Source organism: Lissotriton helveticus, chromosome 10 (assembly GCF_964261635.1).
Source record: "Lissotriton helveticus chromosome 10, aLisHel1.1, whole genome shotgun sequence".
Classification (NCBI taxonomy): Eukaryota; Metazoa; Chordata; class Amphibia; order Caudata; family Salamandridae; genus Lissotriton; species Lissotriton helveticus.
In genome coordinates, this window is record NC_136071.1 from 251,528,295 (window position 1) to 251,541,192 (window position 12,898).

At 48.1% G+C, this 12,898-nt stretch overlaps 1 protein-coding gene across 1 annotated transcript in view; it reads left to right on the forward strand.

Annotated features, from left to right (window-relative positions):
* The window catches only part of SMG1 (SMG1 nonsense mediated mRNA decay associated PI3K related kinase), a 1,634,890-nt gene that overhangs the window by 256,938 nt on the left and 1,365,054 nt on the right, over positions 1-12,898 (forward strand). Inside the window, exon 6 of the mRNA XM_078665250.1 lies at positions 4,545-4,758. Within this exon, the coding sequence (XP_078521376.1) occupies positions 4,545-4,758 (214 nt within the window). The remainder of the gene's footprint in view (positions 1-4,544; positions 4,759-12,898) is intronic.

The window sequence follows — 12,898 nt, forward strand, 5'->3', positions numbered from 1 at the left end:
GGCATTCAAGCCATCTTGATGATTGATACTTGTGTATAAGGAACAGATGTCCATCACTAACAAGTGATAACCATCCTCCCAAATAACATCTTTAAGTTTGTCCAAAAAATGTCCTGTATCACGAATAAAAGAAGGCAAAGCAGATACATAGTCGTGAAGAAAAAAATCAACGTACTTAGACATTGATTCAAGTAAACTACCTTGGGCCGATATAATGGGACGTCCTGGCACTGGGGTTATCTGTTTATGGATTTTAGGGAGTAGGTACAAGGTTGGAGTAATAGGATGCTCTGTTCTTAAGAAATATATGCGGATTTTTTTATTGCGTTTAAAATAAAAAAGATTGACACAAAAATAGGAAATCTGTTTCTTTTGGACTGTTGACCCTGACTTCTAAGTGTTATCTGGTGCACCATACTGTATGTTTTTGCTTATGTAGGTCTTCCGTTTGGACCACACCTTGACAGCAGGGGTTGATATTGTGTACACTTTCCATGAATATTTTCTATTTGGTAAATTTGGGGATATACAGAAAAAGGTGCATGTTGCTCATGGGGTCCGCTGTCATATTTGTTTTGAAAATACCTGCCATGTTGGATTGGTTGTTGCTGCATCTGGGAGGGGAAATGTATTATGCTTATGAGCAGGGAGCAGACAATGGAATGGAAAATATTCAGAATCTTCTAGTGCCACAATACAGATGTAACTAAAATCACACAAATATTTTTTTTTATAAAAAACTTTATTGAATTTTGTTCAAATGAAAATAAAAACAGAGGTCACAGTGAGCATGTTTGAGATAGTTACAATACAATTGCTCCGCCATTGACATTCATTTGATGTACAAGGTAACAAAACACCAGCAGCTTCAACACTCCTGACCTCAGTCCACGCCATCAGCCTATTTGCCCAACCATTTCTTCCACACTCAACCATTATTGAGGGCACACCCCCTGGCCTCGTAGACCTTCCGATCCTGCTGGCCACCCCAGTCCACGCAGAGCAGAGTGAAAGGATGGGAAGAGAATGGGAATTCCAGTGCGGACAATGCCACGTTTGACGGCCATCGGGCCGTTCCCAAGAAGGACCGCCAGTCCTCGTACTGCGAGAGCCCTGAAGGACTCCCAACAAAATCAACACGGGACAAGGTGGACCAACCAAAATGACACAAATATAAAAGCAAAAAGACCATCCTGACCCACACTGGTCATCTATTCAGTTAATAAATCGGATATAGTAGGAAGTGAATCGTTGCACCCTGGGAGAATTTATCTGCTGTGCATTGCCAATCTTTTGCAAAAGGTGATTCTGGTTGTTAATCAGAGTAACCCATCTCTGCTTCAGGATTATAATGTGTCATGTTAAATACTTAGTTCATTACATTTTTCCAAGACAAACCATGTATAGAATACATTATCATTTATACAGAGGCTTGAAACACACAAGGTCTTGTGTGTTCACAACTTTTTAATGGATGAGAAATATCACAGAGTGTAAACCTCTGCCAAACCAGTCTAATGCATTGCAAGAAGAAACTATTGGTTTGTGGTCTGGTAAGCTCGAACATTCACAAAAGAGATATCCATGGATAAAGTTGCACATTCATAAAGAAGTACACATGGATATATCAAAAGCAAATCAGATTGAACATTTCTTCTTCTACATTAAGACCCTGATTAACAGTATGAAGCGTTTGTATGTAATGTGATTCTAGAACTGTCTGTTGCTATCTCTTTGGTCTTTATATAATTTTGCATGGACTTTCAATCTGAATTCAGTTGCAAAGTCGCCCAGTTCTTTAAAATGAGTGACCAAAGCAGGATGTTATAATGATCCAATTTGTGCATGATTATTGTCCATTGCTTTTCTGATTCTGGTAAGCAGTCCTACCTATATAGGTCTTTTGGCACGTGCCTATGATATTTTGCCTTCGCAAATACTTAAACATTTTTATTGATTTCTTATTCCATTGATAATTTCTTTGGTATCTCATGCAATTTGAAACACAAAGCAATCTCTGCATCTGTAATGGCAGTCACCGCTGTGAGTCTACCAAGGTGTTATTTGTTTCTTCCTAGTGTGCTCTGCCCTGATCAGTGATTCGCTTAAGTTTCTTCATTGAAGGAAAACAATGGTTTTCTCTAATCCTAGGAGTTCTAGAAGGTGTCAATGCTTCTTTATCCAGCTCCTGTCACAGTTGGCACTTGGATTATGTGTGATCACACATGTCCTGATTGAAGTGTGTGGCTTTTCTTTAGGCATTAGTAGTGTTACCCATGAGGTGTATCAGGCCCTTTTTAGGCTAAACATCACCCAACATGACTATTCCATAGAACTAGTAACACGCTCACAAAATTAGGCCCAAAGAAATCGGCCCATACCAAGAAAAAAAGAACTCTCTGGAAGTGAGAGAATTGCTTTAAAAGATAAAGTAATTAAAAATGAGACGCTACAAGAGATTTTCTTTTAGGGGATTTCCATGTATAGTAATAAGCACTTCAATAGTCCCGCCCACGTGTGGAGACTCCTTAGATATATCATCTTGTCTGTGTCATATATCATCTTCTCTATGTCACGCAGTGTGTGCTCAGAGAAAGCTTTACAGATGAGACTGGAGTCTGGAACATGAGTAGCAGGCAAGCATAGTATACACACACTGTGAATCGGTCTTGGCCTTCTTTCTACCACAGTCTGGACACTTATCAAAAAGAGATGGCATTTTTTAAGTAGCTCTTTATTATATTCAGAAGTGAATTTTGAAGAAAAAGACAACATTGGTCAAGATCAATTCTCTAGGGTCCTGGTGGCAGGAGCTGAAAAAAAGAACTGAAGTAACTGCCACTAGCTGTGCATGATGTGATACTGGTGGTCTCTGGATTCTTAAAGGCACAGCTTCTATTTTTAAGACATATAATGGCAGCCTATGAGGCTATTCTGTCCTGTCCTTTTATCTCTTATGAAAAAAGGAGTTTTGTGAAGGGGATTCTTGTGTGTTTTAAACACTACAAAATTGCACAAAATATAGTATACTGGCCTCCTTTTTTTTTTTTTTTTTTTTTTTTTTTTTTACACTTCAAGATGAAGATGCGGCTAGTGTAGCCTTTGTATTTAGGCTGCATTATTGTCGGTCTATCTCTTAAGTGTCTTTGCAGGCCATCCTTAAGAAATGTAAAAAATATCTTCTTAAGAAGATGTATCTAAGGAAGTGCTCTGGGGTCCCCCAAGTGGGCAGGACTATTCAAGTGCTTATGGCTTATACTGGAAATACCCTGACGAGAGAACTGGAGTTACAGATTAGAAACTTTTACTTATCCCACTACTCTAGCAGATGGATTACATAGCAACCATAGACTTAAAAAAACGCCTAGCTTCACATTGAAATGAACTAGACACAAGACGTTTCTATTTTTTAGTAATAGACGAGGCACACTCAATCCTTTGCTCACACGTTTTCCCGCGTGATCCACTTTCACCATCCTGGACACCACACCACCCTAGACCTGGTCTTCTCTCCGTGTGTTTCTTTTCACATTCAGGGAGCTACCATGCGGAATAACATCCGCACACAGGGTATTCACAAAGTGCTTAGCGGCCACAGAGGTGCATCTAAGTAGAAAGAGAATACACATATACCCCTACCTAAACAACTGGCTAGTAAAGGCGAGTTCCTTTCACAAGTGCAGAGACAGCATAAAAACAGTGATGACGATGCTCCACAGACTGGGATTGAGTAGCTATGATCAGTTCTGGTCTGCGGTCTGAATTTGGAATCACTTGATCCCCACTTTGGGAATACGAGCAAAACCGTCTGTTTTGCTCACTTGGTAGGAGTATTTTGTTGGATATTTTTCGGTAATAGAGTGACACTTCATGAAGCTGCAACAGTTACAATGTTGTCTCCATCCACTCTTGTATGGGAATGAGCAATTCCAGCTACCACAGCTGTCTGGATTGCTACTTTTGTAGCTTCATCAGCCAGCAAATTCCCTGCAACGTGTATTCCAACACGTTTGTAACTCAATGTATGAATAACATGAGCTAGTGGCAAACATTTTTGCAAATGTGCCACTTTTCCCCAAAGCAACTTGTGCTTGTTAGTATTCCCTTTAGAGTCTCTTAATTCACCAGTCCGCCTGTAGTGTAAGTGCTTATTGTAAGACGGGACACAGTAATAAGAATCTCACACTGTTAGTGTGGGGAACTCATGATCAGTATTTTCTAGTACCAGAGTTCGAGCTTTGAGTTCATCCAGCTGTGTAGTGCAATCACCTAGTAATTTTGTAAAGGTTTGAAGAGGCTGGGGGACTCCATGCTTCATTTTTTTGCTCATCCTTGCGCATGCACTACTTTATAATCTGAATGCTTAACATTTTCAGCAGTGCTTTATCGTCCATCTACATTTAAAAGTTTGTGCATTCTATGTATGGAAAATAAAAGGCTTGGGCAAAAGTAATTTCGTTTGATGTAATATTGTTTTTGAAAGGTTAGAATATTTTGGATTTTTTTAAAGTAATGTTTCATATACATTTTCTTTATTAATACAGTAGCAAATTGCTTCAGGAGTTGCGACAGGAAGGAGCATTCTGTCTTGGCCTGCTTTGTGCTTCGCTAAGCTATGAAGCTGAGAAGATCTTTAAATGGATTTTTAGTAAGCTTAGCTCATCCACTAAAGATGAAACTAAACTTCTTCTTTTATGTGCCACCTACAAGGCACTGGAGACTGTGGGAGAAAAGAAAGCATTTTCATCTGTCATGCAGGTAACGTTTAATATTTGAACCTTAATTTCCTATAATATGTGGATTTCCAATCTATACAGTTTTGCCACCAACTGATTAGAATAACAGTTTCTCCATCCTCTGTTAACTGAGTTGGTTGTACCCCCAATAATCAAACAACTGTGACTCATTGCCTCTGTAGAACACAGAATGCTCCCAGTGTAGAGCCTTGTACTTCTCTCCCATAGAGGCTGTCCAAACTGCAAAATGTATTGACTTAGAAGTGTTCTGTAAGCAAACAGATTGATCTGTACTTCGATTTTATGGAGTAACGCTTGGTTTTCCACGCCAAGCCACCTGGCCAATTTTCATCATAAGTGGTTGAACCTTTTCACTTAATGTCTGTTTTTCTTGGCATTTTACATGTTTGCATAAGAACTATTTGGGTACATGGTACTTGACAAATCTGCCATGAGGGGCATAGGAAAATAACTGGATCAGTGCATGTTCTGTGTGTTATGTAATACCTTTATTTAGAAGTGTAGATTATGCTTTTTTCTATAGCTTGACATCATGCATGTAGTGTTTGTATACAGCAAAACTTCATTATGTAGCTCTGTTGTTAAAATAAGGTGCTTCATGTAAAGCCAAAGAACACAAATGCTGTGAGAGAAGACGTGTTAGTAAAAATATATTTTAATGGATACTTCTTACTGCAGATTCCCCACCTTCAGAATATTCCCCACTCACCAAACTGGATCTAGAAGTGTTCACAGCAATGCTCCTGTGTGCCACACATAAGCGCCACCACTGTGCCTAGATGTTCCTTCCTTTCTGTGCCTATGTATGCAGATCTGGAGCTCCAGCCCTTTTCTTTGGTTGACTAATTCCCTCCAAAATACTTTTTCCAGTGTGCAAGGGAATGATATCCCCACCGAAGACTGCAGGGTTCAATGACTGTTGGAAACTGTCAGCGACAGATGTGCATCTGGGTATTTGGGCACAGGGTAGTACCCCGAATCAATCCTGTGAAGAATGCGCCCTTATAAACCCGAAGACGATCTGAGACTGTGAAGCGAAGGAGACTGAACGATCTGAGACTGAACGGCGAAAGAAGCCCTGGACCTCACATAAGTCTTTCTCCTGCTCCAAGGCAAGGGTGCTGAGTCATTCCTGCTCTTGAGACAGCTCCCGTAACAGGTCCTCTTTACAGTTGAAGTTTTCTGGAAAGTCCAAATCTAAGAAGCAGCGTAAGAAGTTGAAGTGGGACTCAATCCAGCCACTCTCTGCCCAAAGAGAAGCCAGTAGGGTGTTGAGGACCCAACTGTTCTTGCTACCGATCCCCCAGCGGATTTGTCCTCTGCATCTTTAGAGCCATTGTCTCGTCCCGACTTCAACTCTGGCTCCCAGATCTGCATCAATCCCTTCTCCACTGATCCTGGTGCAAATGTTGCCTATGCCAGAGATCGAGCCCCTGCCGACTCTTGTGTCCGACCTCACATCGAGTCAGTTTTGACCCTAAACAAGGTTACACTTTAAATCCACTCATATGCACTTGGTCCCCTCATGTTCTAATTCAGACACTTCTTCTTCCACAAGGCCTTCCTCATAGGCATCATCATCTTTTTGGCACAGATGCTGATCATCCTGATAATTATGATGATGATTTACCCTCACGGTATGATGATTATGCATTAACACAGCATTGATTTAACCCCTGTTGGCCCTCAACAGAGGAAAGCACATCATGTGCTGTAATAATTAGGCGCACAAGTGAGGTTTTAGACCTAGAGCTGCCTTCAGGTGAAGTCAAGACAAGTGTTCTTACTAAGATGTTGTGCCCTGGGCCGGTCTTATCTGTGCCCTTGTATCTGTTTTTAATGAAGCTCCAACTGACACCCTTACAGGCACTTGGGTGATGCCCTGCTCTTGCTCACCTGTGAACAAGCAGATAGCCAGGTGGCATAGACTGAACCCGGCGAACCGGACATTCTAGCTTATCCCTCGGTTTCAGAGGAATTTGGTGGTCCAAGCTTCCATCAGCTAAGTCATCCCTAATGCATTCTCATCGACCACTCCAGACGGGGACAAAATGGATTGAGGCTTTAAGGAAGCAGATGTTCCCCCATGCCAGCTTGCCTCTAAGGCCATTAAACGCTTGTCCTCTGGGATATGATCATCGAGATCTTGCTGGTGCTCCCAATGAAGTTTCTGGCTTCTTTCATTCAAACCTTTCAGGTTGGTAAAGATGCAGCAGAATGTCATTATGTCTCGCCTGGATACTACTGACTGGGGCGTGCAGTGTGCACTAGTAAGGTGCTAGTTGCCATGCAAGGAAGTGATCCACTGCCTTTTCTAGGGACATGCAGGCATCTCTGCAACCTTTTGAACGATCCCGCCTCTTTAGCAAAAAGGCTCATTCTGCCCTCAACCGCTTTAAACAAATCAGAGCCAAAGTGCATTCTTTGTCCCTTTCCACCCCTGCTCGACAGTTTTATAAGCAGGGACTTTGTGCCACTCAGCACCCCCCATCCCCGTGACACCGTCCTCCAAGCCACTTTAGTTTGCCTTTAGCAGTGGACAACCACCCTGTAGGAGGCATGGTCAGACGTTTTCGTGCAGGGTGACAGCCAATCGCATCTGAAAAATGGGTTTTCCAGCAGGTCTATTCCCTACCTTTCTGGCCCATCACTGCTACCTCCAATATCAGAGCGACTTTCAGAGGAGCAGCTCTCTATTTTGATACAAGAAGTTAGGACCCTGTTTCCTTGTACCAGAGAAGTCCGTCTTGTTGTATACCTTCTCCTCTTGAATGCTATTATATTGAGTGACAACTTAAAAATGCTTCCGCTGTCCCAAGTCTGTATGACTTGGCACTGCAAGATGAGTGCTCTCCTGCATTCCCACAGACAAAAAGTGATTGTGGTGGCCACTGAACATCTTCAGAGGTTGGGGATTACAGTTTTCTTCTAACTCTACGAATGGCTGTTTATGGTGAGACTGCCACAGTCCAATGTAGGTCACTTCCAGATGACTGTGATCCTTCAGACTCTTTAGGGTTCTCTAATCAACGAGGCAAAGCCACTTTACTCCTTCACAACAGCTTCTTCTTTTTAGAGGCCTTCTTCTGGACTCTGCATATCTAATAGACATCTAGCCGCAGATTCCTTACCTTTGGCAGTCAAGACTAATATCGTGACGGAGGTCTTGCAGTCAGATGTCTTCTCTTTGGAACCCTTGCTACACTTTAATGAGGGCCTTACAGATGTCCTACTGAGTACCTGGTCCAAACCCTGCGCAGGTGCTCTTGTGAATAGGATAATTGCCCGCCACCATTGCCCTGCTCCAGGCGACCCAAAGTACCTCACCAGCCACATACCCCATAGAACTTAGTGTTCCAAGCCTCTACCTCCCATGGGGAATTCCCTTCCGCTCCCCCAAACAGAAAATCCAAGAGAGGCTGGATAGTTTGGGTAAGAAATGTTTTCTTCCACCAGCCTTGCATTGCTGTTGGTGAACACCGACTGCTTACCAGGCTGTTATTCCCACTCCATATGGGAAACGGTTGCACAAGTGCTGCAACAGGTCCCGGAGGAGGCCCGGGCCATCCTCTCCCAAGCGGTATCAGAGGGTTTTGCCATTCGTTTTGGTCTCGACTCAACAGACATGCTGGGCAGAGCAATTTCTGTAGTAGAGGATCTCTGTGTATAGTCATAATCTAGTGAATAGTCCCGCTCATGTGCGGGGACCCCGGAGCAATCAAAAATAATCTCTCAAGTTGTCGTCTTTGCAGTACTGCATAGACACTTAAGAGAGAATTAAAGACAGATAATGCAGCCTATACATGCAAGGCTACACTGTCCAGTACTTCAACTAGAAATGCAAAGGATATACCACCAAAATCACATTTAAGCCTGTCTTCCAGGTTTCACCATGGAAAACACTCCCCCCCCCCCCCCCCCCCCCCCCCCCCCCTTTCACCAAATCCTTGGAATGATAGAGAGGAAGGACAGGACAGACAAGCCCCCTTAGGCTGCCATTATGTGGCTTAAAAAGGGATACCGTGCCTTTAAGGAAACTTTCCGGAACTCTCCTGGTATCCCAGAATGCACAGCAACTCCCTCCACTTTCAGTTCTTTTTTCCGGCTCCTGCTAGCAGGACCCTGGGGCATTGAGCTCTCCTTTTTTTTTTTTTTTCTATAAATTGTGCACTTTTAAAGTGTTAGTGTGTTCACTCGACGTGTTTTTGCCTTTTCTAATCTTTGCTGGAGTTTTTCTGGTGTTTTGGCTGCTCTTTTATCAAATATGCCTGCCTTATTTGATAAATGTCCTGAGTGCTCCAGGAAAAAGGCAAAATCAGATCCTCACAGGGTGTGCATCCTGTGTCTGCCTTCTTCTCATGTTCCTGAGGAGTGTGATATCTGCCTCCAGTTCCCTAAAAGGACCCTGAAGGACAGGGAGAAGACCAGGCTCCAAGGCTTGGAGCTGAGAAGGCAGCAAAGACAAGGTGGGTCTGGGCATGAAGGGGCTCCTTCCTCTGCCCGTGCGCCGGCCTCTGGGTGGCTCCCCAGGAAGGAAAAGGCCAGAAAACGCCACGGTCTCCGTCGACGTCGATAGCCTCGACGTCGGCGACAAAAGGAATGACCACAGTCTGTTCCCCGTCTCCCCAGGGCTTTGGGTCAAAGCGCCGTCGACGTCGAGGGGACTGACGTTGTGTCGAGGACTGATTCGTCGTCGAGCCATCATAGACGTCGGGACGGGTCAAAACGCCGGCGCTCGCCATCGAGGCGACACTGCCAGTCACCGTCGACGTCGACACGTAAGTCAGTGACGTCGAGGCGAAGATCAGCGTCGAGACGGAGGTCGTCTATGCCGAGGAGATCGCCGTCGTCGAGGAGACGATCGACGTCGAGGCACCGACCGTCGACATCGAAGCGACTGCCATCGACGCCGAGTAGGCGCTCTTCGATGTCGAGACGACGCTCGTCGACGTCAAGGAGACGCTCGTCGACGTCAAGGAGACGCTCGTCGACGTCAAGGAGACGCTCGTCGACGTCAAGGAGACGCTCGTCGACGTCAAGGAGACGCTCGTCGACGTCAAGGAGACGCTCGTCGACGTCAAAAGGACGCTCGTCGACGTCGAAAGGACGCTCGTCGACGTCGAAAGGACGCTCGTCGACGTCGAAAGGACGCTCGTCGACGTCGAAAGGACGCTCGTCGACGTCGAAAGGACGCTCGTCGACGTCGAAAGGACGCTCGTCGACGTCGAAAGGACGCTCGTCGACGTCGAAAGGACGCTCGTCGACGTCGAAAGGACGCTCGTCGACGTCGAAAGGACGCTCAGCGTAGAGGAGGAAGCATAGACGTTCTAGGACCAGAACGGATTCCTCGACTTCAGCGACGTCGTCACTCGTCTACGAGGGGTAGGGCCTCCAGATCGCCCCCCTCTGGTCAGAAGAAGAAAAGGAGAGTGGGACAGTCTCCGGGCTCTCAAGTTTACTCACCCTCCAAACCGAGGTTGCCTACACCTCCTCCTTTGCCCGTGGATCCTCCTCCGCGTACCCCGACTCCTCCTCCACAACCTCCTACTCCTCCACCACCTCCGGTTCCTCCTCACCGCCCCTCCTCCACCGGCTCCGCCAAGGTTAGCCTCGCTACCTCGTTTGCCGACGCCGCCTACGGGGCCTCCGCAACCTAGGCTCCCGGTTCGGCCTCCACAGCGCCCTCCTTTCCGGCCCGCGGAACGTCCGAGGCTGCGGAGGTCGAGGTCTTGCTTAAGACGGAGAGATAGGTCCAGGAGTCGCCGTCGCTCGTCTACGAGGTCCAGACGGCGCCGTAGGAGGGACAGGTCTAGATCCCGCCACAGGGATTTGTCCAGTGCCAGGGACTACTCGCCGACCCTGACGGACTCCCCTCGGACGAGGGTGTCCCCGATCGACGACATTGTCTCCTTCCAGGAGGTGTTGCTGCGATGAGCGGCTAAGCTGGGCATCACACTCACGGTGCCCACGCCCTTGACTTCCGTCATCTTCGAGACCCTGCACAAGAAACAGTTGTCTCGCCCCTTGTTGCCGTTGGTGCCTGGGCTGGTGGTATCAGCCATGGAGCGCTTTCTCACCCCTGCGGTTACGAAGTCGGCGCCCTCAAGGCTGCTAAAGAAGTATCGGGCCCCCCGACTCGGACCCGGCGTTTCCGCGTTTGGACCCTGCGCCGGACTCAGTGATTGTGACGGCGGCGAGGAAACAACACGCCACCACCCAGTCATCGACAGTGCCTCCTGACAAGGAGAGCCGCTGGATGGATTAGGCGGGCAGGAAGGTCTGCGGGACGGCCGCCACGGCTATGAAGGCCGCTAGTGCCTCAGCCTTGTTGGGACGTTATGATCGGTCCCCATGGGAGTCCCTCACACGGTTCATGGAACTCCTTCCTCGGGATAACAGGGAGGATTTCCAAGAGATCATGAATGAAGGACCCATGGTCTCTGTTAGACCTGTCAGCCCTAGGGTGGTCTTTCCCTGTGATTTTTTGCCCTTGTCTCATTTTTTCCACCTACTTTTTGTGGGCCCTTAGGTCTTTGGGCACCTCTTTCATGGCTAATCCATGTTAGGGTGCAGGTGCTCTCTACTTTCAACATGGCAGCCACTGGCCCCTGCTACTGCAGCGTGGTCTTTTTAGTGTAGCACCCTAGTTGCCAGGAGCAGGCTGGAGCCCCATACAATGTTGCAATGCCAGCCACCCAGCCCCTGTCCATAGTTAGAGTGGGGAAGCCCCTGGATCCTTCCAGAAGGAAGGCGGACCTGACTTTTCCCGCCTGAGAGAGTGGTCACCTGACCTGGGCATATATAAGCAAGGGAAGGAACTTTTTCTAGTCCGTTGCGGCATCACTGACCTGGGGAACCCACGCAGGAGTTTTAGGCGGGAGGGCCTAGTGAGGAACCTATGCTACTGGGAGTGACAGGATCTAGGTGCTGCCTCTTAAGCTGGGTGAGGTGTCCAAAGCTAGCCCCCTGATCTGGCCCAGTGGTAGGGAACCCCAGGGCCCATCTGCAGTGACTGAGGAGAAACTCTTCAAGCCTTCAACTCATCACCCCCCCCCTCTTCCACTTCAAGAAACAAGCAACTAAGGGCGCAGAACCATCCAAGCGCCAAGAAGACCGCTTTCCTGTGACCAGAGACTGCTGGGTGATCGACCAGGTACTGGACTGGGCTGCCCTGCGCACCCCCTGCCTGCCGTGGGCCCACCTTGCCCCCTTGTCTCCTCTTGAGTGAACTATTTTTGACCCCCATCCTGCCTGCAGTCCCTGCTAAACTGTGTGGGAGGCGCCTATCCTGCTCCTCCTGGTCAGCGCTGTACTTGAGGCTGCCTGCCCTGTCAGGGATCGTCGAAATTGCCTCCCTGCCCTGCCGGCGCCTATCGCTGAGAAGCGCCGCCAAGCGCTGTACCTGGCCGCCTGAGGAGACTCCCCCCTTGTCCTTGCGGCATAAACGCCGCCCACGCGACGCGTCTGAGGCGTTTTCGGCCTGTACCTGGCCGCCTCCTCCCACGCTGTGTTCAGCGCCGTCATTCTCCCCCTCGGCGGCCCCCGGTGCCAGGAGAGGGCCGCCACATCCAGTTCCTCAGGTCGCACTGGGCCCGAAGCCTGCCTGTCCCCTGTCACATGAGCGGGAGCGCCGCCGCGTCATCGGCCGCGCCCCCGCCCAAGCCGCACAGCCATTGGCTGCCCGGAACCAGCCCCTTCTCCCGAGGCCCGGCACCCGGAGAAGCACCAGCACGCCGTGGAGGGCAGCGGAGGATCTGAGGAGCCCCCTCCGCTGTGCCCCGCGCCTGAACACCACAGTGAGCCTCGAGCCCAGAGTGCTCGACCTGCCTCGCCCCCGGCGCTGGTGCCTTAACGCAGTACCTGCACCGCGCTGGGGCAAGTGAGGCTCTGGGAGGGATGAAGCCCCTCTCGCCTGCAGCAGCATCTCCGCAAGGGCCCCAGAGGGCCGAAGAAGAGAGGTAACCCCCTTGGGAGGAGGGCGGTAGGCCGAGTGAGGCCCGAGGTCGCCCCTCCCCCGGGGTTAACTGTGACTGAGCCCTGTTGGCCCCCTTCTGAATGTGCCTCGAATATTTGGAAGCTGGAGGGTGAGGCACTTTCCCCATTATATCGTTTTGCCTGCATATTTACAAGCCTGAATTATT